Here is a 26,680-nt window from a genome sequence, read left to right as displayed (position 1 = left end):
CTCTCCGTCCACAAGCCACATGTCATTGCCCTCACTCATGACTTGGTGGGTTCCCAAAGTAATCTTAGTTTTGTCTTGTGTTCTCAGGTGATCCCTGAATTTTTCATTTCATTTACTTTACATTTAACTTTAGGATTTTTCTTTGTTTGTTTTATCCTCTTTACTGATGTTCTCTGTTTGGTAAGGCATCATTCTTTTTTTTTTTTAAAAGATTTTTAATTAATATTTATTTATTCCCTTTTGTTGCCCTTGTTTAATTGTTGTAGTTATTATTATGATTGTTACTGATGTCGTTGTTGTTGGACAGGACAGAGAGAAATGGAGAGAGATGGTGAAGACAGAGGGGGAGAAAGATACCTGCAGACCTGCTTCACCAACTATGAAGCGACTCCCTGGCAGGTGGGGAGCCGGGGGTTCCAACCTGTATGCTTACGCTGGTCCTTGGGCTTTGCACCATGTGCGCTTAACCCACTGCGCTACCTCTCGACTCTCTCTCTCTTTTTTTTCTTTGTACATTTTTTTCTTTATTTTTTTAAATATTTATTTATTCCGTTTTTGTTGCCCTTGTGTTATTGTTGTTATTGACGTCGTCGTTGTTGGATAGGACAGAGAGAAATGGAGAGAGGAGGGGAAGATGGGGGGAGAGAAAGACACCTGCATACCTGCTTTACCACTTGTGAAGAGACTACCCTGTATCTGGGGAGCTCGAACCAGGATCCTTACACTGGTCCTTGTGCTTTGCGCCACCTGCACTTAACCCAGTGCGCTACCGCCCGACTCCCGCCCATTAAAAAAATTTTTTTTTTATTGTTGTAGTTATTGATGTCGTGTTGTTGGATAGGACAGAGAGAAATGGAGAGAGGAAGGGAAGACAGAGAGGGGGAGAGAAAGACAGACACCTGCAGACCTGCTTCACCGCCTGTGAAGCGACTCCCCTGCAGTGGGGAGCCGGGGGCTAGAACAGGGAGGTCCTTGCACTTTGCACCACTTGCACTTAACCCACTGCACTACTGCCTGACTCCCGTGTGTCATAATTTTTTGTTGAAGTTGGACTTAGTATAACACAACAACACTGATACTTGGTTTGCTTTGATGGTGTATTTGTTACTTTCTTGCATAATAAGTAATTATTTTGGCTTATACAAAAGCCTTAGCATCTTGAGTGCAAGGAACATCTTATTTGTTTTTATCATTTGTACTGGAGGTTTTTTTTTTACACAACATGCATTTCAATCAATATGTTTTGGAAAAAGAAATTAATATCTGTTTAAAATGTATAAGTGAGTTAATCTTGAGGGTTTTTATAGTAAAAAATAGTTTAGGCCCTGGAGGTAGCATATCCAGTTGAGCACATAACAGTTTATCATGTAAAAGGATGTGGGTGAGCCCCCACCTCACACCTGCATAGGGGATGCTTCTCCAGCATTGAAGTAGGTGTCTCTTTCTTCCTTTCTAGCTCCCCCTCCACTCCCAATTTCTCTCTGTTCTATAAAGTAAAAATAGAAAGGGAAAAAAAAAAGGAAAGGAGAGAATGACCATTAAGAGTGGTGGATTTGTAATGCTGCCACCAGGCAACCTGCATGGCAAATAATAAATATTAGATCTAAATTCTAGACATGTTAGGATGAAAGTAGAATGTCTTTGTAAGTGCTTTGTAAGCTGTGATGGTGTTAGTAGTATCAGAATCTTTTATTTTTCTTCAGATTGCTACTAACTTTTCCCCTCCCTTCCCTTCCTTCTCCACCCCTCCTTTTTCCATTTTATGAATAAAAATTACATTTAAAACTTGTAATAATTTAATTTGAACATTATTACAAGTGATTACTTGCTTCTGTAGCAAGTATCTTGAGTAAAGATCAGAGCTTATGTGACTTCGGGCAATAACAAGTGTGGAACACTCACTTTAACATAAGTAAGGCCCTGAATTTACCCTATGATCTTGTAATTCCTCTCCTGGGGATATATCCTAAGGAACCAAACATACCCATCCAAAAAGATTTGTGTATACCTATGTATTCCTCCTCCTCCTCCTCCTCCTCCTCCTCCTCCTCTTCCTCCTCCTCCTCCTCCTCCTCCTTCTCCTTCTCCTCTCTCTCTTTTTTTTAACCAGAGCACTGCTCAGCTCTGGCTTATGGTGGTGCCAGGGACTGAATCTGAGACTTTGGAGCCTCAGGCATGAGAGTCTCTTTGCATTATCATTCTGTGTACCCCTGCCCACTATTAACTTTTCAAGCATCAATATATGGTGATTATTTGAAAATATTTTTTCTTTCTCTTTCCTTTATTTTTTCTTTATTTCTGTTAGGACAGAGAGAAGAGGGGGAGGAAGATAAATAAAAAGATACCTCCATTTGGGTCAGGCAGTAATGCAGCAGGTTAAGCACACATGTCACAAACTTCAAGGACTGGAGGTGAAGCAGGTCTGCAGGTGTCTCTCTTTCTCTTCCCCTCTCTGTCCTCCCCTCCTCTTCTCAATTTCTCTCTGTCCTATCCAACAACAATGACAGCAATAACAAACAACAGTAATAACCACAACAACGATAAAAAAAAAAACACCTTCAGACCTGCTTCATCTCTCATGAAGCCTTCCCCCTTGTAAGTGGAGACTAGGAGCTTGAATCAGGGTCTTTATGCATGCTAACATAAGTGCTTAACCAGGCACACCACCGCTTGGCTCCCGATTATTATTATTTTATTATTTTCCATTGGTGCCAGGTACTTACTTCATACTTGCACAATTCCAGTACTTAGAGAATTTTTTTTCCCCTTTAATTTCAAATGGAGGCAGAGAACATGAGAGATACCCCAGCACTGCTCCTCCATTCATAGTGCTATGCATGACATTCCTGTGGTGCTAGGACTCAAACTTGGATCATGATGCTTCAAAAAGTATGCATTCTGCTCTTTGAGCTACCTCCCAGCCCCTCATGATTCAGTTGAGAAATTGAGCTTATTTTTACTTAAGGGAGATACAAGAGGATCTGGGAAAGTGACTCAGTGAAAAAAGGGTACTGGACTTTGAAATATGAGGTCACTGCTTTGATCCCCAGCATCCCATGCGCCAGAGTGATGCTCTGCTTCTCTGTTTCCCTTCTTCATTCCCTTCCTTTCCTTCTCCCTCCCACTGTATCTTGTATTAGTTAGTTAATATAAATAAAAGTTAAAAATAAAGAGAAACAAGAATTAGAAGGATGATGTTTTTGATACTTTTATAAATGATTGCAGTATTTTTTAAGACCCTGTGTGAAAGTGCCTCTGTCAGTTTGATATTTAGGAAAAAATGTTTACAGATTAAGTTTTAGGTACATTTTTTTTTTTTTTTGCCATCTTGATGAATTATCAGAATGAAAATGAAAGGTGTTTTTTTTTTTTTTTTTTTTTTTTTACTTGTGGCTCATCTTCACTGCTCTAGGCCATTTTTTTTTTCCCCAGATAGAAAGGATCAGAGACAAAGATAGTAGTAGATACTGTAGCACTAAAGTGTCCCCCAGTACTATGGGATTTGAACATGGATTACTTATATGGCACAATAGTTAGAGTCTCCTAGTTGAGCTATTTCACCAATTCCAGAATGAAAATTTTATAACTGTGAATAATTTTTACTACGTTTATTGATATTTTCTGGTGCTTTTTATCATATGTGTCTATTATAATGGCTTAGTAAAGTCTAATTAGGAAGAAGTAAAGTACAATAGTAGAGTGTAATAATAACTAGGAAAAAATTAAAGAGTTAACGTAATTATTTTTATTCATTTTAGCCAGAAAGTGAAATTTCAACCACAGCAGATGATTATAGTTCAGAGGTAAGAATAAATTATACTATGATTAACACTTTATATTACTTTTGAAACTTTTATTACTAGTAACTCACGTGTCTGTTTTCTTATAAATTTAATAAAATATAGCATGATACTATATGTGAATGACCTAGAAGACCTGAAGATTATGTTTTTCTGCTTTATCTTTTTTTTAAATTATTGACTAAGTTTTTAACTTTGTAGGACTAGCTTGAACTTTAATTAGATATAGACCTGTAATATGTGACCACTACACAGTATTCATATTTAACACAGTACATTTCTTTTTTTTTAAATTTTTTAATTTTTGTTGGATAGAGACAGTCAGAAGTTGAGAGGGAAGGGGGTGATAGAGAGGGAGAGAGACACCTGCAGCCCTGCTTCACCACTTGTGAAGCTTTCCCCCTGCAGGTGGGGACCAGGGGCTTGAACCTGGGTCCTTGTGCACTGTAACGTGCGCTCAACCAGGTGTGCCACCACCTGGCCCCACATTTCTATTTTTTTAATTTTATTTATTTATTTGTTTATTATTGGATAGAAACAGAGAAATTGGGAGGGAAGGAGGAGAGAGATAGACAGACAGACACCTACAGCCCTGCTTCACCACTTGTGAAGCTATTCCCCCTACAGGTGGGGACCAGGGATTTGAACCCGAGTCCTTCCACACTGTAACATGTGCACTTAACCAGGCGCGCCACTGCCTGGCCCCAGTAAATTTCTATTTTTAAAAAAAATTGTTTGTTTTAGTGAAAGAGAAAAGTGGAGGGAGAGACAGCATGAGAAAGTTAGCAGAGTACTGATCAGCTTGTGGTAGTGCTTGGGATTGAACCTGAAACCTCAGATCTTTAGGCATAAAAGTCCTTTGCATTATATTATCTCCACAGCCCAACACAGTACATTTCTAATATTGGCTGTTTCATTTTGCATAATGCTTTTATACAGTTACTTGAATTCTAATAATGTAAAGTCATTTATTAAAATTAACTTGTAATAGTGATTTTAATTGATAAAAGTTAGTATAGTCATTGCCACTTTAGGAAATGGCATGTTCTTTTTGTTTGTTTTGCCACCAGGGTTATTACTGGGTCTTGGTGCCTGCATGACTCCACTACTCCCAGCAGCCACTGTTTTTTTTCTTCTAGTTAGAGGGTGAGAGACAAAGAGAAGGGAGAGAACTTATGAAGCTTTCCCCATGCAGATGCTTTTGTGTGTTAGCCTGGGGCTCCAGCCTGGTTCTTTGTACATGATAATGTGAGTGCTTGACCAGGTGAGCCAACTGCCATCCCTTAGAAATACTCTTTTTTTTTTGATGTGGTTAGTAATAGATATATCTCATCATTTTTTTTTATCATTTTAGATATGATTATCATTTTTTTGGTCCAGACTTTAAGGCTGTGTAAAACTATTTATTACTTTGAATGGTTCAGCAACTCAGTATGTTCCATACATTTCAATTTATTGCAGGTCTACTATTAAAAAACAATAATCAATCAGAAGCCAAAAAGCAAACAACATTATATCCTGAAGTGGAATAGTAGTGTTTTGGATTGCTAATGAATTTATAAACTATAATACTTCAGATGTTTAATGTGTTTAAAATCAATATTTGCCAATAAAATCTGATCAGGAAAATAATCAACCTACATTAAGTAAATGAATTGATAGACTATTTACACTATGTAGTTGCTTCTGTAGCAAGTATCTTGATTAAAAATCAGAGCTTATGTGACTTAGGGAAGTAACTTAAGTGTGAAACACTCACCTTACATAAGAAAGGTCCCCAATTTACCCTACGAGCCTGTAGTTCCTCTCCTGAGGATATATCCTAAGGAACCAAACACACCCATCCAAAAAGATTTGTGTATACCTATGTTCATAACAGCACAATTTGTAATAGCCAAGACCTGGAAGCAACCCAGGTGTCCAGCAACAGATGAGTGGCTGATCAAGTTGTGGTATATATACACAATGAAAAAACTACTCAGCTATTAAAAATGGTGATTTCACTATTTTCAGTCCATCTTGGATGGAGATTAAAGGAATCATGTTAAGTGAAATAAGTCAGAAAGAGAAAAATGAATATGGAATGATCTTACTCATAGGCAGAAGTTGAAAAACAAGATCAGAAGAGAAAACAGAAAGCAGAACTTGGACTGGAGTTAATGTATTGTGTTGTTTTCGACGGGTTATGTTGTTTTCGCCAGGCTGGCTTCACGGGTGGGTAACAGACGACCAGGGACTCATGGTTGAGCTGTAGGCAGTATCTCTTTATTCATGCAGGACGCAGCCGAGCTAAGCTAAACTCTAGGTACTGTAAAACTCACAATGCTGTCTTTATATATACTTGCCAAGTAGGGTGGAAACAGGATGTGACATAGAGAGGGTGGAGAGAAAAGTGACTGGTGAAAATCAGAGTGTGACAAGGAGGGGGTGGAGCAGGCGAGAATCCTATCACTGAACCACCAATGCCCTGGAGGGAGTGCTTTATGTAAATGTAAAAGTGATTTATGTAAATAGACCAAAGCTTTGAATGGGATTAAATCTATCCCTATGTAGGCATATGGTTAAGCAGAAGCCAGGGGGAACTGGCATACTATCCAACAGTATTGCACCAAAGTAAAAGACTGGGGTTCTGGACTGTGGTGGTGGAGTATAACCTAGTGGGGGTTGCACTGTTATGTGGAAAACTGGGAAATGTTGCACATGTACAAACTATTGTATTTTACTGTTGACTGTAAACCATTAATCTTCAATAAATAAATCTTAAAAAATATTCATTTCACTATACTGATAGTCCAAAGTCAAAATTTTAATAGATGCTCATCAAAATGCATTCAGAATCAGGCGAACACTTAAAACTTGTAATAATTTAATTTGAACATTATTACAAGTGATTTGGTATTAATACTCCATGTAGTTAGTGTTTTTGCATAATAACATATTGCAACATGTGGTGTGACTTAGATATATTGTGAAATGATTTCTGTAGTAGGTTTATTTATATTTATATTCATATAAATAAAGAGAAAAAGGAAAAAATGTTTCTTGTGATGAGAGTGCTTTAGATTTTTCTCTTTTAATTTGTATTATATATTGTACAACTGTGTTAGCTATAGTCATCAAGTTGTACATTACATCCCTAATACTTGTTTATCTTATATCAGGGACTGTGTGCCATTTTCCTTTAAAAAAAAAATCTAATGAAGTGACACGGAATGAGCCTGGGGCGTTACACGGAAGAAACTGAAGAACTTCTCTAGCCCAGCTTTTTTATTATTACACAAAGAAAGAGGATGAGACAGAATGATAACACAGAAGTACTCCATTGTCAGTACTCTCCCTCATGTATGTGCTAGTGCTCAAAACCAAGGCCTCATGCATAAGAAGTTTATAGTCTACCAATGTTTTTTTTGTCTTTTTTATAAACCAGGCAGCTAAACTCAGACTATCTCATATATACCACTATTACCACCACCACTACTATCGTTACTATTATTTATTTGTTGATGGACTCTTACGTGGTTTTCTGTATCTTGCCAGGGATGATTATATATATAATATTCATGGGCAAAAGAAAACCCTACTTGAATAGGAAAATTAAAATATGAGCTAATTGTTAAATTGCATTCCATGGCTAGGGTGGTAAGTGAATGAAAATACAGACAGGAATCTAGCATTATATAATCAGTCAAATGTTTGATGAGTGATATTTAAAGTGGTTATATTTTAGCGACCTAACTAATCATTACAGCTGTTTTTGCCAATGACACATTTTTCCTTTTTAAATTATTTTTATTGGTGATTTAATAATGATTAACAATTGTAAGATAACAAGGGCACAATTCCATACAGTTCCCATCACCAGAATTCTGTGTTGCATTCCCTCCATTGGAAGATTTCCTACTCTTTATCCCTCTAGGAGTATGGACCAAAATTATTTTTAGGGTGCAGAAGGTACACTTGGCCAAGAGTTATACTGGCAAAAGTATTTGTGACAACTAAAGAACAATTATTGTCCCATATGACAACCTCTATTATAATCATCGAACAAGTAAAATGCAGTAAAACTTAAGGTTAACTTAGATCCCACTTAAACCTTAGATCTATTTTCTCCTCAATTTGAGGCCAGATGCTATAAATCCAAACTACTTTGGATACAATAAGTGATAATGATTTAACAACTAGGAGAAAGTCTGTCCTTTTCAGATGAAGAAAGCACAACAAATACCAATGATCCATTTTTCTCTAGGCATGGAAGACTCATGAACATAGTTAGCAGCAGTATAACATGATGCCAGCCTGACTTCCCTGTGCAAAAGACCGTACCAATGTGTCCTGGAGCCTCACCTTCCCAGAGCCCTGTACCACTAGGGAAAGAGAAACAGGCTGGGAGTATGGATCAACCTGCCAACGCCCATGTTCAGCGGAGAAGCAATTACAGAAACCAGACCTTCCACCCTCCCCTCCCCCATAGTGATCCTGTGTCCATACTCCCAGAGGGATAAAGAATAGGAAAGCTCCCAATGGAGAGGATGGGATACGAAGTTCTAGTAGTGGGAACTGTGTGGAAGTGTACCCCTCTTATCCTATGTCCTGTCAATATTTCCATTTTATAAATAAAAATTACATTAAAAATTCTATCTGGGAGTCGGGCAGTGGTGTAGTGGGTTAAGCGCACATGGCACGAAGTGCAAGGACCGGTGTAAGGATACTGGTTTGAGCCCCCGGCTCCCCACCTGGAGGGGAGTCACTTTACAAGCGGTGAAGTGGGTCTGCAGGTGTCTTTTTCTCCACCTCTCTGTCTTCCCCTCCTCTCTCCATTTCTCTGTGTCCTATCCAACAACAATGATATCAATAACCACAACAAGGTACTAAACAACAAGGGCAACAAAAGGGAAAATAAATATTTAAAAAATTATTTAAAAATTCTATCTAAAATCATAACATATCAGGAAATTGTTTTTATACAGGTAAATGGCTGCACTTTTGTGGCAAGAACAGGGAAGCCTACAAATTTATTAAGGGTACAGTATTTAAATTATTCATAGTACTAATGCTTTATATTATTTATAAATATTTGGCTTACTAACAAAGTTTTTTTCCTGCATATACTTCTTTCTCTGTGTGATTTCTTTATGTAATTTTTAAGATTCTAACATATAAAAATGATTTTTTAAATGTATCGCCAAAGATTACTTACCTTTTATTATAACACTCTGTTGTGACAGAATCTGTAGATATTTTACTTTTGCTTTTGAAATATACATTCTGACTAATAACAAAGAAGGTTACCATACTAATAAACTTCCAGGTAATAAAGTGATATTTGCAAGTGAATTTTGCTTTGGAATTCATTATTCTTTTGTCCTGAAGAATGTTGTTAGTAATAAATTAGTTTAAAAAAATTTCTATTGATTTAGGGAGAAGAACTTGGCATTGAGGATTCTTATTCTGAACGTGGGGCACAGTACAGTCAGACCCACATAGAGATGATGGAAAATGAGCTGGCTGGCAAACAGCGTGAGATTGATGAATTAACCAGAGAACTAGGAGAAATGAGAACCACTTACGGAACTGAGGGACTCCAGCAAGTATGCTTACTTTATGTGACTGGATATCTTACTCGCAGAACCAAAAATGATAGTATATGTGCATTCTTTAAAGATGGGGTATTTAAATGGTAACTTAAGGTCATTTCATACAGTTTGTCCTTATACATATTATGAACAACCTCACTTAAAAGTAGGATTCTGGGGGCCAGGCAGTAGCGCAGCGGGTTAAGTGCACATGACCCAGAGCACAAAGACTGGCACATGGATCCTGGTTTGAGCCCCCGATTCCCAACCTGAAGGGGGGGGGGGTACCTCACAAGCGGTAAAGGAGGTCTGCAGGTGTTTATCTTTATCTTCCCTTCTCTCTCTTCCCCCTTCTCTGTCCATTTCTCTCTGTCCTATCCAACAATGACAGTAATAAGAACAACAACAACAATAAACAACAAGGGCAACAGAAGGGGAAAAATAGCCTCCAGGAGCAGTGGATTTGTATTGCAGGCACCCAGTGAAAACCCTGGAGGCACACACACAGAAAAACCTAAACTAGAATTCCATAGTTGTACTCTTTTATTTAAATCTATTTAGATAGCTGTACTAAAATCACTTAAATAGGATAAATGTTTTTGTAGTCATTTGAGAGAAAATTGTGCAAAGCACATTAGAACATCATAACTTAACACTTATTAAAAATGTCAGATAGTTCTTGCAGGTAATGCCCTGTGGCTAAAATAACATCTTCTCTCACACTACAGTAAGCCAAAGATCAAGCAGTGCTCTGGTTAAAAGGAATATATATATATACACACACACATACTCATACACAGTATCAATTAGGAAAATTAAGATGAAATCAGACATTGATGGGAATGACAGAATACATTTTGGTTTCAACCTTTGCAGAAAGAAGAAAGGCTTGGGCATATCTCTGGTGGTATTGCCTAGGTACAGTTTGAAGCCTCCCTAGATTCAAAGACATTTATGCTTTCTGAAATAGACCTATGATTAAGTTAGATTGTGTGTGTGTGTGTGTGTGTGTGTACTTTATTTTATTTTACTTTTTTTTTAACACCAAAACAAAGGACTCTGGAAAAGGTGGGAGAGGGACATGATGGAAGGACATTGGGATCTTGTGTGTCTCTTAGACACCAGTCAAGGGGAGATAAGAGGCTGTACCTGTGTGTTAAAGATTATTCTGTAAACTGTTAAAACGCCCCCAATTTTTTTTTTTTATAAAAAGGAAACTGACAAAACCATACGATAAGAGGGGTACAACTCTACACAATTCCCACCACAACTCCATATCCCATCCCCTCCCCTGATCGGTTTCCTATTATTTAACCCTCTGGGAGTATGGACCCAGGATAATTGTGGGATGTAGAACGTGGAAGGTCTGACTTCTATAATTGCTTTCCTGATGAACATGGGTGTTGCCAGGTCAATCCATACTCCCAGCCTTCCTCTTTCTTTCCCTAGTGGGGTGGGGTTCTGGGGAATCAGAGCTCCAGGACATATTGGTGGGGTTGTCTGTCCAGGAAAGTCTGGTGGGTATCCTGCTGGCATCTAGAACCTGGTGGCTGAAAAGAGAGTTCACATACAAAGTCAAACAAATTGTTGACTAATCACGAACCTAAAGGCTGGAGTAGTGCAGATGAAGAGTTGGGAGGGAGGTCTCCCTTCTGTATAGCTAGTAGGCATATTTCAGTTATATTCCAAAGGGCCTGTGGCTATACTAGGTTTTGTTTATTTGTTTGTTTTGTTTTGTTGTTGTTGTTTTTCCCCCGAGCCTGAAATCTGATATGCAGGTGGATCCAAGTTATTGTCTGGGGAGATGGTGTCATGGCTAGAAAAAGGACCAGAAAACTGGATCAGGGAAGAGAGTAGCTCCACAAAATGGGAAAGGTCTGTAAATATTGTTAACTGTAATCCCCATTGATTTGATCTGATCTGGGGGCCCATAATCAGTTTAAGAGTCTCTGTGACCTCTGTTTCCCTTTAGACTTGAGCTCACATTCTGTGATCATGAGTAGGAACATTCCAATCTGCCCCGATTTCAGGACCCATCTTCCTCGGGTGGAGCATAGAGTCTGTTGTCCATCCTCCCTTCAGAGGATGGGACATTCTCTACTGTTGTTGATCCAAGTTGAAGGCAAGTTCCTATGGGGGACCACAAAGGGGTCTATTGTGTTGTTCCTGATAGAGATGACTGGTATATTGGGGAGAGGGATTTATTCAAAGTCTAGGCCCATCATGTCTGTTTAGGAATCTCAGGACTCCCCGATTAGGGCCCCAGCCGATGGGGTGGCCTGATAGTGACTAAAGTATCATCATTAAAGTATGTCAGTTCCTTGACCTTATTCAGCTTTTGCAGTCCTTGCTTTGATAAGCTTAGCTTTGGAGTGAGTGAGGGGAGTGTAATAGGAAGTAGGGAAGTAGGTGAGGAGTGTATCTAAGTCTAAGTAGATATAATTTCATTATGAACTTCATACTGACTCACTGCAGACTATTGTGTACTTTTCCTTTCAGGTCTATATTTTGCCCTAATATATGGATACAGGTGACCATACACTCTATCTCATGGGACCTAGTCTATACCTAGGTTTTCGGACTTTGTTAGGCAGTGAACCACCTGGAATGGAATTAGAGAATACTATGAAAGGAAAGGTCTCACCCGAGTAATAAGGCTGAAAGGGTTGACATTCCATGCCTGATGTCTCTGGACACAGTCTGAAGTGAAGTATGCTGAGGTGGTACTCGTTGTGTTGATTAGTTTGGGATTCACAGATACAATGTCATTTGGTATGAATTGAGAGAAGCATGCAGGAAAGTGAGCCCCACTCTAGAGGTTCCAGGGAACCTAGGGGAAATATAGGCTCTGTAGAAGAAGCGGTAGGTTCCTGCTCTCTTAGGGTTTAAGAAGGCAGTAGTTATTGCTATTATTGGATTAACTTTGAAAAATCCCTTTGTTAGGATTTACTGTATCATACACAACATCACCATAATTATTATTATTTATTTATAAAAAGGAAACACTGACAAAAGCATTGGCTAAGAGGGGTACAACTCAAGGGAGTCAGGCGGTAAGTCAGGGCACAGCTGGTTAAGCGCACATGGTGCGAAGCTCAAGAACCAGTGTAAGGATCCTGGTTCTAGCCCCTGGCTCCCCACCTGTAAAGGAGTTGCTTCACAAGTGGTGAAGCAGATCTGCAGGTGTCTGTCTTTCCCCCTCTCTGTCTTCCCCTCCTCTCCCCCTCTCTGTCTTCCCCTCCTCTCTCCATTTCTCTCTGTCCTATCCAACAATGACGACAACAATAATAACTACAACAATAAAACAACAAGGGCAACAAAAGGGAATAAATAACTAAACATATAAAAAAAAGAGGGGTACAACTCCACACAATTCCCACCACCAGAACTCTGTATTTCAACCCTCCTTTGATAACTTTCCTATTCTTTAACCCTCTGTGAGTATGGACCCAGGGTCATTGTGGGCTGCAGAAGGAACATCACCATAATTTATGTCCTTTGACATTATTTGTATATAGCTGTGATTTTTTTTTTAATTAATTTTGAAGTAAGACCAGTTCTTTTGTTTAAACTGATAGCTTGTAATTAGAGAAAAGATGAGTTACAAATAGTAATTTTGCTTACATCCTATGTCTATTATTTTTTGAAAAACAGTTGCCTGTAATATTAATAAAGCAATACCAATAAGTTTAAAACTCAGTCTAGCACTTATTGTTTTCACCTATATTTTCTAGTTACAAGAATTTGAAACTGCCATTAAGCAAAGAGATGGCATCATAACACAGCTCACTGCTAATTTACAACAAGCAAGAAGAGAAAAAGATGAGACAATGAGAGAATTTTTAGAATTGACAGAGAAAAGTCAAAAATTACAGATTCAGTTTCAGTATGTAAGTAATACTAATATAAATGCTGTATTTCAATAATTTTTTTAGTGTCTATACCTCCAGAAGAAATTTAAATTTGTTTAAAAGTTATTTGCTTAAGTTTGTATCATATTGGAAATAACTTGTGAGTAAATGAATACTTAGAATTTAATATTATATTTGTTAAGTGCTTTCTTACTGGCTTTGTACTTCTTCCTTAAATATATTTTCAAATCTACAGAAACTTATGTTAGAATTGAGTAAAAATTTGCAGATTTACTATTTCTGGTATGATTTTATTTTAGTGACATTGCAAAATTATAACTAGATAAATATATTACTCTTACCTTTAACTGTTACAGAGCCATAGGAATCTAATTGTATTAATAAAGGTTTCTGATGAAAAGTAAAGTGAAATAATTTCAGGTAGTTTAATCAAAAAAGATTTATGTTATGCAGTGTAATTTCACTTAATGTAAGTATACAGGCTTTAAATTGTTTCTTTAAATTATTTTTCTTTATTGGATAGAGATAGCCAGATATCAAGAAGGAAGGGCGTGGCAGAGAGGGAGAGAGACAGACACACCTGCAACACTGCTTCACCACTTGTGAAGCTTTCCCCCGCCAGATGGGGACTGGGAACTCGAACCCAGGTCCTTGTACATTGTAACGTGCGCTCAACCAGGTACACCACCATCTGGTCCCAGGATACAGGCTTTTTAAATAGAATTCAAGTCATAAATACAACCATGCTTCTGAAGTGGATTAGACTCAGAAACTAGAAGTATACTAAGAAGCCAAGAAGTTGTGTACTGTGTAATTAGGCTCAGCTTTTTCCCATACATGTATGTCTTGGTCTTATTGATCTCACTAGAGTACTCTCTTGTGGTAAAGCTCAACCTGGTTGAGCATGCACACCATCATGCTCGAGGACTGTACTCAAGCACCCGGTTCCCATCTGTAGGGGGGAAGCTTCGTAAGTGTTGAAACATTGCTGCAGGTTTTTTTTTTTTTAATCTCGTCTTCTTCCCTCTTCATTTCTCACTGTCTCTATCCAAAGTAAGTATATAAAATAAAAAATATGTTTTAAAAAGTCATTTTTACTTGCTCAGCTTGGATAATACTGTCCAACCACTCTCACTGCTAGATCTTCAAAACCTATGAGTTCAGAGTTGCTAGAGAGAAATTGTGAGCTTAGGAATCTCCAAAAAAATACATGCCAGTGTATTTACTTCATAATTTATTGTTTGGGTTTTGTTTTTTGTTTTTTTTGTATTTTTAAGTTGCAGGCTAGTGAAACTCTGAGAAACAGCACTCACAGTAGCACAGCTGCAGATTTACTACAAGCTAAACAACAGATTCTCACTCATCAGCAACAGCTGGAATTACAAGATCATCTATTAGAAGATTATGAGAAGAAGAAAGAAGACCTCAAGATGCAAATTAGTTCCTTACAAGAGAAAATTAGAGCCTATGAAATGGTATGTTTATTTCAAGAAAGACCTTCAATATCCAATAACTTTACAATTTATTTAAAAAATGTCTTTATATGTGTTTACTTTATGCTATGAATATGAATCACAGAATTTCCTCATTAATAAAAGCTTTTTTAAATCAAGAATTTATTTCAATAGCAATTGAGAGTCTCAAAATAATTGTTGTTAAGATAATAGTCATGAGTTATTTGAATGTGATCAATCTATGTTAACCTTGAATTACCAGGAGAATCTAAATTTATAATAAAAATGTCCCTGTTTTTTTGTTTTTTAAAAAAACTTTTATACTATTGCTTTTTATTTTGTTTTGTTTTATTTTTTGCCAGACCACTTGTAAGCTCCATTTTAAGGTGGTGCTGGGGACTGAACTTGGGACCACTGGTGCCTCAGGCATGAAGGACACTTTATATGACCACTGTACTATCTTCTGTTACATTGTTTTTAATGACTCTGTGATTTCCCATAGAAACTTTGAACTGTTTAGCTTTTACCTCCCTGTCTTCTCCATCCCCTCTCATATTCCCCAGTTGTAAGCAATCACCAGTGTATTCAACATTATGTGTCTTCGTAGATGTGTCTAATCTGGACAACTGTAAATGGAATCATGTAATATGTGTGATTTTCCTTCACTTAGCATGAAATATTCCAGATCTATCCATGTTGCAATATGAATCACGTCTTCATTCTTTTATATGGTCACATTATATTAGGGTTAGGGTTATATATTTATATATTTATCAATAGATGTTTGCATTTTAAAACCTTTTTTTTAAAATTGATTTAATAATGATCTTCTGGTTTGTAGGATAAGAGGGGTACAATTCCAAACAATTCCCACTAGAGTTCTCTATCCCATCCCCTCCATTAGAAACTTTCCTGTTCTTTAACCCTCTGGGAGCATGGACCCAGGGTCATTATGGGGTGCTGAATGGAGAAAGTCTGACTTCTTTAATTGATTCTCCACTGGACCTGGGCGTGGCAGGTCGATCCATACTCCTAGCCTGTTTCCATCTTTCCCTAGGGGGGCAGGGCTCTTCAGAGTTGGGATTCCAGGGTACATTGGTGAAGTCATCTGTCCAGTGACTTCAGGTTGGCGTCATGGTAGCATCTGCAACTTGCTGGCTGAAAAAAGCATTAAGATATAAAGCAGAGAAAATTGTTTAGTAATCAGGAGCCTAAAGGTAAGAATATTAGCGGATGAGTTTGTGGTCTCCATTTTGGAAAAGGCAAGATCTATTTTAGATATAGTCAAGGAGCCCATGACTTTACTGATTTTTGCCTGAACCTGAAAGCTAACATGAAGGTAGGCTAAAGGTATTGTTTGGGGAGATGGTGTCAAGAGTTGGAAATAGGATTAGAATGCTGAATCAGAGAATAGAGTAGCTCCCAAATATGGGGAAGGTATATAAATATTGTTAAATGTAAACCCCATCGATTTGATGTGGGGCCCATATTCAGCACAAGAGCATGTGTAACCTCTGCATCCCTGTAGGCCTGCGCTCGCATTCTGTAGTCACAGCTAGGAACATTCTAGGCTGTACTCATTTCAGTACCTATCTTCCTCAAGTGGCAGAGTACGTTGGCCCAACCTCCTTTTGGAGAATGGGGCATTCCCTACTGCATTTTAAACCTTTTTTCATTTAATATTAGTTTACAATATAAGGTCTTTGGATTTTAGTTTTATACCTGTTTGTGTGCTTACAACTAAATGTCATATAAATATAGTGACTATGTCATATAGAATATCTGTGTGCCACTATATCATATAGTCACTACATCATATAGAATAGCGCTGTGTCACTATATCATATAGAATATATCCCTCCAGTAACACCCCCACCCCCCTCCATTTCTCGCCAGTAGCTATGATAGTTTAACAGAGTCTAAGAGCCAGTTTGGTTATTATTTTTTCCAAGTTTGTTTTTAATTATCTGTATTTTGCATATTAGAGAAACCATTTAGTAGTTATCCTTTACTTCTTTATTTATTTTACTTAGCATAATCAGTTCCACTTTCATTAATTTTGTCCTGAATGACACAATGTCATCTTTTGAAATGACCAAATTGTGTTCCAAGTGTGTTCCCCATAACTTGTTTATTCATTCATTTGGATAAAACATTTGGATTTTGTGATTCCATTTTTGGCTGTTGTGAATATTATAACTATGAACATACTTTGTGCCCTGTGTTTCTTGTTTTCCTTGGTTTGCCACTTCTGTAAATGATTTTAATTATGCCTATGCCTTAGTGCATGCTCTGAGTTTAGGTTTATCTACAGTTCCCAAAATAAGAATCCCAGATGAGAGCTGGAAAAAAGTAGCTGTCTTTCTTCCAAGTTTCAGTTTAAACCAAATCTAGGACAAATAATATGCCATAAGCGGTATGATTGTCTTGCATATAATTTGGGGTTCAACAACGTGAACACTGTCTATCCCTAAATTTCAGATTCACTTAGCCCCAAGAGTCAAGTAATGGAAATGCATAGGAGTCTGATTTTGTTGTTACAACTATTTTCATGGTACTTACCCAGTTAGACACCTTAAAGTCACTGAAATGCATAGGAAAAACTTTCACTTATTTATTTTTCTTAATTTTTTATTTGTTATTAATAGTATGCTACAAGACTAAGATTACAATGTATAGTTCCACACCCTACCCACTCCCAAAGTCCCATAACCACATTCTGCCACCTCCCCAAAGTGATCATCACAATTCTCACAAGACAGTTCTTACAGTTCGCTTGCTTCTGTTTTGTTTGGAATTTTTTTTTTTTAAATTTTGCAAGTTCATGTGAATCAGATCTCTATAGAGTCCACATACAAGTGAGACCATCTGGTAGTAAGTAGTAGTCTTTCATCTTTTTACTTATTTTGCTTAGCATAATCACCTCATAATCACTTCCATCCATTTTGTCCCTAAGGACACAATATCATCATTTTTGATTGCAGAGTAATATACCATGGAATGTTTATCCCATAGCTTCTTTAGCCAGTCATCTGTTGATTGGTATCTAGGCTGCTTCTACTCGTCAGCTATTGTGAATAATACAGCTGTGACCACAGGGGTGCTTATGTCTCTTTTAACTAGTGTTTGAGTGTCCGCTGGATAAATGTCTGAGAGTGATATTGCTGGATCATACAGCAATTTCATTTTTATTTTTTATTTTATTTATTTATTTATTTATTTATTTTTCATTTTTTATTTTTTAAGGACTCTCCTTACAGTCTTCCATACAGGGCTATACCTGTTTACATTCCCACCAGCAATGTAGCAAAGTGCCTTTTCTCCACAACTTCTGCAGCACCATTATGTTGTCTCCTTGGTGTTTTGTGAGGCAGGGAAGTCTGATATGGCAGGCAACCTTTTAAGGTTCCTTTGTCCCCCTTTTGCTCAACCCCTCCATAGGAGAGAGAGACAAACAGGACAGACTCACCTCTCAGGTCAAGTCCTGCCAGGCTCCACCACATCCCCACAATATTCCTACAGAGGGAAAATAGGGAGAGAGAAAGACACTTGCAGACCTTCTTCACCGCTTATGAAATATCCTGCTGTGTGTGTGTGTGTGTGTGTGTGTGTGTGTGTGTGTGTGTGTGTGTTGTATGCGCGCGTGCGCACATGTGCACGCAGAGGCTCAAACCCAGATCCTTGTGCAGGTCCTTGCACTTAGTACTATTTTTTTTAACAGTTGTTATTTTTTTAATATTTATTTTATTTATTTATTCCTTTTTGTTGCCATTGTTGTTTTATTGTTGTAGTTATTATTGTTGTTGTCGTTGTTGGATAGGACAGAGAGAAATGGAGAGAGGAGGGGAAGACAGAGAGGAGGAGAGAAAGATAGACACCTGCAGACCTGCTTCACCGCCTGTGAAGCGACTCCCCTGCAGGTGGGGAGCCGGGGTTCGAACCGGGATCCTTATGCTGGTCCTTGTGCTTTGCGCCACCTGTGCTTAACCCGCTGCGCTACAGCCCGACTCCCTAACAGTTGTTTTTTTATAATTTATTTTTTAAAATAATTTTTATTTATAAAAAGGAAACGCTGACAAAAGCTATAGGATAAGAAGGGTACAACTCCACACAATTCCCACCACCAGAACTCCGTATCCTATCCCCTCCCCTGATAGCTTTCCTATTCTTTATCTCTCTGGGAGCATAACTTGGGCCTTAAAGTGGTGTGCTTCAGCTGTCAAGCTGACCCTGAGTATGGCCTTTTTGTCCTGGGAATTTCCCCCTCACTCCCTTTTCCTTCCATGAGCTGCATGTGTATGTACTCACCTGTGGCTTGGTGATTTTCCCAAGAATTCCTGGTTGTATTTTGTTGAATTTTCAGGTGATTTTCATTGCTTTTCCTAGTTGACTGTAGAGAACAAGACAAGTCTGCTGCCATTCCAGAGCCATGCCTCCAGAAGTCTCCCAATTTTTAAGACTTTGTTCTGGGAATGTAAGAAGTTCCTAGCACTCTTAAATTATATAAATACTCTATAGTTACAGTTTGAAGAAAAGGGAACTCATGTAAACTGTTTTTGGAAGTGCAAACTGGTATAGTCCTAATGGAAAACCTTATGAAGGGTCCTTGAACAAATACAGATGGAAGTGCATTATGATCCAGAAATTCCATTCATAGGCATATATCTAAAGGACATGAAAACACTAATTGAAGGGATTGGGCGGTGGCACACTGGGTTAAGTGCACATAGTACTAAGAGCAAGGACCCAGATTCAAACCCCTGGCTCCTCACCTTTGGGGGTTGGGGAGGTGTTTTATAGGTGGTGAAGTAGGTCTGCAGGTGTCTTATCTTTCTCCCTCTCTATCTCCCCCTGCCCTCTCTATTTCTTTGTTCTAGCCAATAAAGTGGGGGCAGGGGGGAAATGGCCTCCAGGAGCAGTGCATTAGTCGTACTATCAGGGAGCCCCAGTGTTAACCCTGGAGGCAAAAGGGAAAAAAAAGTTAATGGGACATGTATACTCAATAAAGTACTATTCTGTAGTTAGAAAAGATGATCAGTGTGTCTTTGAGATAAAATGGATGAACTTGAGGTGTTTATGCTTAGTGAAGTTAAGTAAAGAGATGAAAAATCAACTACTAAATGGTTTTGCTCATATGTGAGAGACAGAGAATTGAAACACATAAGGCAGCCAAACTCTAAGACTGAAAACTGTGATGGCTATTCTCGGGGGAAAAGGGAAGGCACAGAAATTCAGTGGTGAGTGCAATGTAGAACTTTCCCCTTGTGATTTTATAATCCCATAAACCATTATTAAATCACAGTGTTCAAAGGTACTAAGTAATTGTAAAAATATTTAATTAATCAGGCTAAGCCCATTTTAACCTAATTTTTCAATTAAAAAATATACAGTAAGGAAGAAAAACTTTCACCCAAGAAGGCCAACACTACTAAGAGTGTTTAATCACAAGTAGTGTTAGGGGGTTGCATTGGATCGACCTTCTCGTGGTGCATCCCGTGAGTACCCATTCATTGGGGAAACTGACGATCCTTCCTAGCCGACTGAATCCACATGGATCCCAGTCACTTTCAAAGCCAGCAACAAGCAGCTCCTGACAGCTTTGCTGTTGACTGGCTATGGAAGAAGGGCAAATGCTAGAAGAAGAAGAAGTAGTGTTAGGTATGCAAGTTGACTTGGGGGAAATCGATCAACAGGATAAGCAATTTATTGTTGTTGTCACTGGAGCTTTACCATTCCAGACCCACTTGCTTATATAGAAGGAGAAAGAAAAATACCACAGCATCAAAGCTTTCCCCAGTGGTTAGTGACCAACCTTGTGTATGAGAGAGCTATCTGGGCCCTAAGTTTTATATAAGCTTTTTAAAAAGACATTCTTATCAGTCTCTTAATAATGGAGTCAAACAGTTTAAGTTGCCAGGAACTGAAAATGCTATTTTCGTATTTTCTTTTTAAAGGAGCAAGATGAAAAAGTAGAAATCTCAAGTATAGAGATACAGGAAAAGGAGGCAATCATTGAAAAACTGAATACGAAGTTAATGGAAGAAGAAAATAAAACACTGGAGCTAAAGGATAAAGTAACAGCTGCTGACAAATTACTAGGAGAATTGCAAGAACAGGTTGTACAAAAGAACAAAGAGATAAGAAATATGAAATTAGAGTTGACTAATTCCAAGCAAAAAGAAAGACAGTCTTCTGAGGAAATTAAACAGTTAATGGGTACAGTTGAAGAACTTCAGAAGAAAAATCATAAAGACAACCAATTTGAAGTTGATATTCTACAAAGGACTGAACAAGTTACACAAAGAAAATTAGACCAGCTTCGGGCAGAGTTGGATGAGATGTATGGGCAGCAGATAGTGCAGATGAAACAAGAGTTAATAAAACAACACATGTCACAGATAGATGAACTTAAAACACAACATAAGGAAGAAATAGTGAATGCTTTAAGATCATATCCAAATATTACAGTTAATGAAGATCAGATACAATTAATGAACATGGCAATAAATGAATTGAATGTAAAACTGCAAGATACTAACTCTCAAAAGGAAAAACTTAAGGAGGAACTGGGAATACTTTTGGGAGAAAAGTCTGTTCTACAGAGACAGGTTGAAGACCTTCTTGAAGAATTGAGCTTTACAAGGGAACAAATTCAGAGAGCAAGACAGACAATATCTGAACAAGAAAGTAAACTCAATGAAGCACATAAGTCCCTTAGTGCAGTAGAAGATTTAAAAGCTGAGATTGTTTCTGCATCTGAGTACAGGAAGGAACTAGAATTAAAACATGAAGCAGAAGTTACAAATTATAAGATAAAACTTGAAATGTTAGAAAGAGAAAAAAATGCTGTGCTGGATAGAATGGCTGAATCACAAGAAGCTGAGTTAGAGAGGCTAAGGACACAGCTTCTCTTCAGTCATGAAGAAGAACTTACCAAAATGAAGGAAGATTTAGAAATTGAACATCGAATCAATACTGAAAAGCTTAAAGATAACTTAGGTATTCATTATAAACAGCAGATAGATGGCTTACAAAATGAAATGAGTCAAAAGATAGAGACCATGCAGTTTGAAAAAGAAAGTTTGATAACTAAACAGAATCAATTAATTTTGGAAATTTCAAAGCTAAAAGATTTACAGCAGTCCCTTGTGAATTCAAAATCAGAAGAAATGACTCTTCAAATCAACGAACTTCAAAAAGAAATTGAAAGACTTAGACAAGAAGAAAAAGAAAAGGGTACACTTGAGCAAGAAGTTCAAGAACTACAACTTAAAACTGAATTATTGGAGAAACAAATGAAGGAAAAAGAGCATGACCTTCAAGAAAAGTTTTTACAACTTGAATCAGAAAACATCATTCTTAAAGATGAAAAGAAAGTCCTTGAAGACATGTTGAAAGTATATACTCCTGTTAACCAAGAAGGACTAATTTTCATAGACTCCATTAAATCCAAATCAGATGACTGTAGCTGGCAAAAAGAAATTAAAGTACTTGCAGAGGAAAATGAAGATCTCAAAAAACAATGTATTGAACTGACCAAAGAGATTGAAAAACAAAGGAACACTTTTTCCTTTGCTGAAAAAAATTTTGAAGTTAACTATCAAGAACTACAAGAGGATTATGCTTGTCTTCTCAAAATAAAAACTGATCTAGAAGACAGTAAAAATAGACAAGAAGTGGAGTTTAAAAGTATGCTTAAAGCACTTAATGATGAACTTCATAGTTTGCAAAGAGTAAATCCAGATATAATAAAAATGAAAAGTTCAGTTTTTGATGATGACAAGCCTTTTATTGCAGAATTGCTGGAAACTGGTGAGGTTGTTGAAAAAGATACAACAGAACTTATGGAAAAACTTGAAGTAACTAAGAGAGAAAAATTAGAACTGTCGGAGAAACTGTCTGACCTTTCTGAACAATTAAAACAGAAACATGGTGAGATTAGTTTTCTAAGTGAAGAAGTTAAGTCTTTAAAGCATGAAAAAGAACAAGTTTTATTGCGATGTAGAGAACTAGAAGTCATAGTTAACCATAATACAGCAAGTGTGTGTGGAGTTCATTTAGGTTCTTTAAAAAATGGAGTTGAAACAAAGGCAGGCAGTGGTTCTGGAGGGTCAGTTTTTAAAATGAATAAAGATTCTATTGAATCAGAAATGATGGAGGAAGATAAAATTACTTTGGAAAATAAAACTTCTGGAAAGGAAAGCAGTCAAGAACAGTTGCTTTTGGATCCCTTGCCATCAGTGACAGATGAAACATTGTTTAGGATAACTGAGCCAACGGAAAACAATAGACTTCAGAGGGAACTCAGTGTACTTCAGTCAGAACAGGTACGGTTTCTTTTTTCACATATTTTTAAGTAAAGTGAAATTGTATATTTTATACTAAATACTTTTTATCTTCATAAATTGACCTTACTAAGACAAAAGTCATTGTTGTTATATAGTTGTCATTTGACTCTATCTTCCTGTTATAATTTATTTTATTAGACATTATTGCCTTTTTAAAAAAATATTTATTTGTTCCCCTTGTCTTATTTTTGTAGTTATTTTTGTTATTGTTATTGATGTCATCATCGTTAGACAGGACAGAGAGAAATGGAGAGAGGAGGGGAAGACAGGTGGACAGAGAAAGAGAGACACCTGCAGACCTGCTTCACCGCCTGTGAAGCGACTCCCCTGCAGGTAGGGAGCCAGGAGCTCAAACTGGGATGCTTATGCCGGTCCTTGGGCTTTGCGCTTAACCTCTTGTGCTACTTCCTGGTTCCCCATTATTGCCTTTCTTTTAGTTAATTCATATTTTACATTTTCCTCAAGAAATGGAGCATAGCGAATGACTTTACTTTTTTGTTAGAAAGACCAGAGTTCAGATAACTCTGTTGAAAAACTTGATGCTGGTAAAGTTATTTTGTTACAGTCACAAAAACTGTTTTCAAAGTTTTATTTTATGTTGGTGTTTTCAGGGTTCCAAAACTGAAAATTAGCTCTTAAAACTTTTTAGTACTCTCTATAGTTTGTTCAATAGTAATGGAACTGTATTTCCCTAAAGATAAAAGATCTACAGATTTTTTTTTTGAGTCTTATTACACCTGAAGGGAAGTAATTCTAAATGCAGTTAATCAATGCATATAATAATAGTTTATTTGTGACAGTTTATATTTGCCAGTTACTGGCATTAGACATGACAGGAACTTTCTACTGGGTATCTTATATAATGATGATAACTGAAGCTTTTGGTAAGTCTTCATTTTGCAATGTTTATTGAATCTTTTGTCAGGTAGAAGAGGAAAGCATCAACAAGAGAAAGTTCCTAATCTCAAAGACCATACATTCTAGTGAGAGAGTTAGAAAACAAGTTGGTAGTTAGGAATAGAAGTAAATTCCATGAAGCAAATGAAACGTGTGCCAGAGCGGTGAGTCGTGGTAGTGGCAACATTGGCTTAATCAGGAAAGATCTCTTAGAGGATTTTGCGTTTGGATTGAGATCTGGATGACTGGTATGTGCCAAGTACAAGAAAATATGAGTAGTTCTGTTTTACAAACTCATACAGAAGGGGAAGGTGTGTAGTTCAGTTTGAGAGAGAGAGAATTCATTGGGGGTGGTGAGATAGCTCACTTTGGAAGGCACCTGTTTTGCCATGCGTGTAATCTGACTTGAGCCCCTGGTACAGCATGTAGGACTACTATAATTTTGGGGAAAACCACAGTGCTGTGGTGTCTTTAAAAAAAAAAAAAGGAGGGAGTCGGGTGGTAGCGAAGTGGGTTAGGCACATGTGGCACAAGCGCAAGCACCTGGGAAAGGATCCCAGTTCGAGCCCCCAGCTCCCCACCTCCCCACCTGCAGGGGTGTTGCTTCACAGGTGGTGAAGCAGGTTAGCAGGTGTTTATCTTTCTCTCCATTTCTCTCTGTCCTATCTAACAACGACGACATCAATAACAACAATAATAACCACAACAAGGACAACAAAAGGGAATAAATATTATTATAATACTTATATATTATATAATATATAACATATTATAATAATATAATTGTAATAATAACTACAACAACAATAAAACAACAAGGGCTACAAAAGGGAAAATAAATTTTAAAAAAGTTTTGAGATGAGAGCAAACATAGGAGACTCTTACAGACTTTGTAAAAATTAGAGATTTTATTCTAAGATAGTAGGAAGCCACTTAAAGTTTTTTTCTCATTTTATTTCTAATATATTCTTAATTTATAATCTTATATATAAATATAGTTCATATTTTAAGAGCCTGGGGTTAAGAAATTAAAATACTGGGAGTCGGGCGGTAGTGCAGCAGGTTAAGTGCATGTGGTGCAAAGCACAGGACTGGCATAAGGATCTCAGTTCATGCCCCTGGCTTCCCACCTGCAGGGGAGTTGCTTCACAGGCGGTGCAGCAGGTCTGCAAGTGTCTATCTTACTCTCCCCCTCTCTGTCTTCCCCTCCTCTCCATTTCTCTCTGTCCTATCCAACAACAATGACATCAACAACAATAATAACTACAACAACAGTAAAAACAAGGGCAACAAAAAGGAAATAAATATTTTTTTAAATCTTTTTAAAAAAGAAATTGAAATACATTCTAAAATCTGTAAACCATAACTCTTTAATTATTTTATTTTATTTTTTATTCGTATGTTACAAGATTGTAAGGTCACAGGAACCAGGTAGTGGTGCATCTGGTTGAGTGCACACATTATAGTGCACAAGGACCCAGGTTCAAGCCCTAGTCCCCATCTGTAGGTGAGAAACTTTGCGAGTGGTGAAGCAGGCTGCAGGTGTCTTTCTGTTTCTCTCTCCCTATCTCCCCCTTCCCTCTTGATTTCTGGCCATCTCTATCCAATAGATAAATAAGTATAATAAAAAAATTTTAAAAAGATTATAAGATTATAATATATAGTTCCACTCCACACCCACCACCAAAGTTCTGTATTTCTATCCTCTCAAAGAAAACCACCATAGGAGAATCATAACTATTACTGCCTTATTAAATATCTGAAATGTTTTTTGTAAAATCATCACATGATTTATATTAAATTGCTCCTAAAATTTACATTTTCAGGTATATTTTCCTTAATATTTTCAGATTGTCTTTCCTTCACATTGATGTATGTATTTATATAACAAAGTTTGGCAAGCCAAGAAACTGTCCCTGCCCACTTGCTATACCAAGATAAACCCACTTATTTATGAGGAGGGTTGCAGCATATGTATGAGGAAGGAAGCTCACAATGGAAATTGAGCAATAATTTACAGAATAGTACAACTAAGAAAATCTTAACTGTGCTTAGAAATAATGCTATAACCGTAAAACATACTCTGATTCTTGAGACTACGCCTTTCGACTAATAACCATTAAAATTACGTTTATTCTTATAAGTTGATATACAGTAAAATAGCATTTTACATACATCTGACTGACAAAATATATCTCACAAAAAATCTGGAGAGGATGTGAATAGTCATATATGCTGCTAATATTATAAACTGGGTACAATTAATTATGTAAAATAATTAGATAAAATCTAATACAGTTAACATACATTACCTATCATCCAACAGTTATTCTTCTAATTGAGTCTCTTTTGTCATCCAACCATCAGTATCAGTACCAGTTTTCAGACTTCATTACAGACCTTTTTGCAAAGTGTTTGAAGAAGAAAGAGAGCAAATGTAGAAGTCTTACAGACTGTTCTTTGCAATCTTGAAGAGGAACTAGAAACTAGAGGAGAGGGTCACCGACTATACTGATATTTCTTTTTTTTTAATTTTTATTTATAAAAATAAAACACTGACAAAAACCATATGATAAGAGGGGTATAACTCCATACAACTCACACCACCAGAACTCCGTATCCCAAACCCTCCTCTGATAGCTTTCCTAATCTTTGTCCCTCGGAGTATGAACCCAGGGTCATTATGGGGTGCAGAAGGCGGAAGGTCTGGCTTCTGTAATTGCTTCCCCGCTGAAC

At 37.3% G+C, this 26,680-nt stretch overlaps 1 protein-coding gene across 1 annotated transcript in view; it reads left to right on the top strand.

Annotated features, from left to right (window-relative positions):
- Positions 1-26,680, top strand: part of AKAP9 (A-kinase anchoring protein 9) — a 197,529-nt gene that overhangs the window by 37,883 nt on the left and 132,966 nt on the right. Inside the window, exons 3-8 of the mRNA XM_060196249.1 lie at positions 3,759-3,803; positions 8,768-8,821; positions 9,218-9,388; positions 13,108-13,263; positions 14,523-14,720; positions 20,654-23,026. Coding sequence (XP_060052232.1) covers positions 3,759-3,803; positions 8,768-8,821; positions 9,218-9,388; positions 13,108-13,263; positions 14,523-14,720; positions 20,654-23,026 — 2,997 coding nt within the window. The remainder of the gene's footprint in view (positions 1-3,758; positions 3,804-8,767; positions 8,822-9,217; positions 9,389-13,107; positions 13,264-14,522; positions 14,721-20,653; positions 23,027-26,680) is intronic.

This window comes from Erinaceus europaeus, chromosome 8 (assembly GCF_950295315.1).
Source record: "Erinaceus europaeus chromosome 8, mEriEur2.1, whole genome shotgun sequence".
In the NCBI taxonomy this organism is placed as follows: Eukaryota; Metazoa; Chordata; class Mammalia; order Eulipotyphla; family Erinaceidae; genus Erinaceus; species Erinaceus europaeus.
The sequence above is the reverse complement of the archived record's forward strand: the minus strand, read 5'-3'. Positions and strand labels throughout refer to the sequence as shown.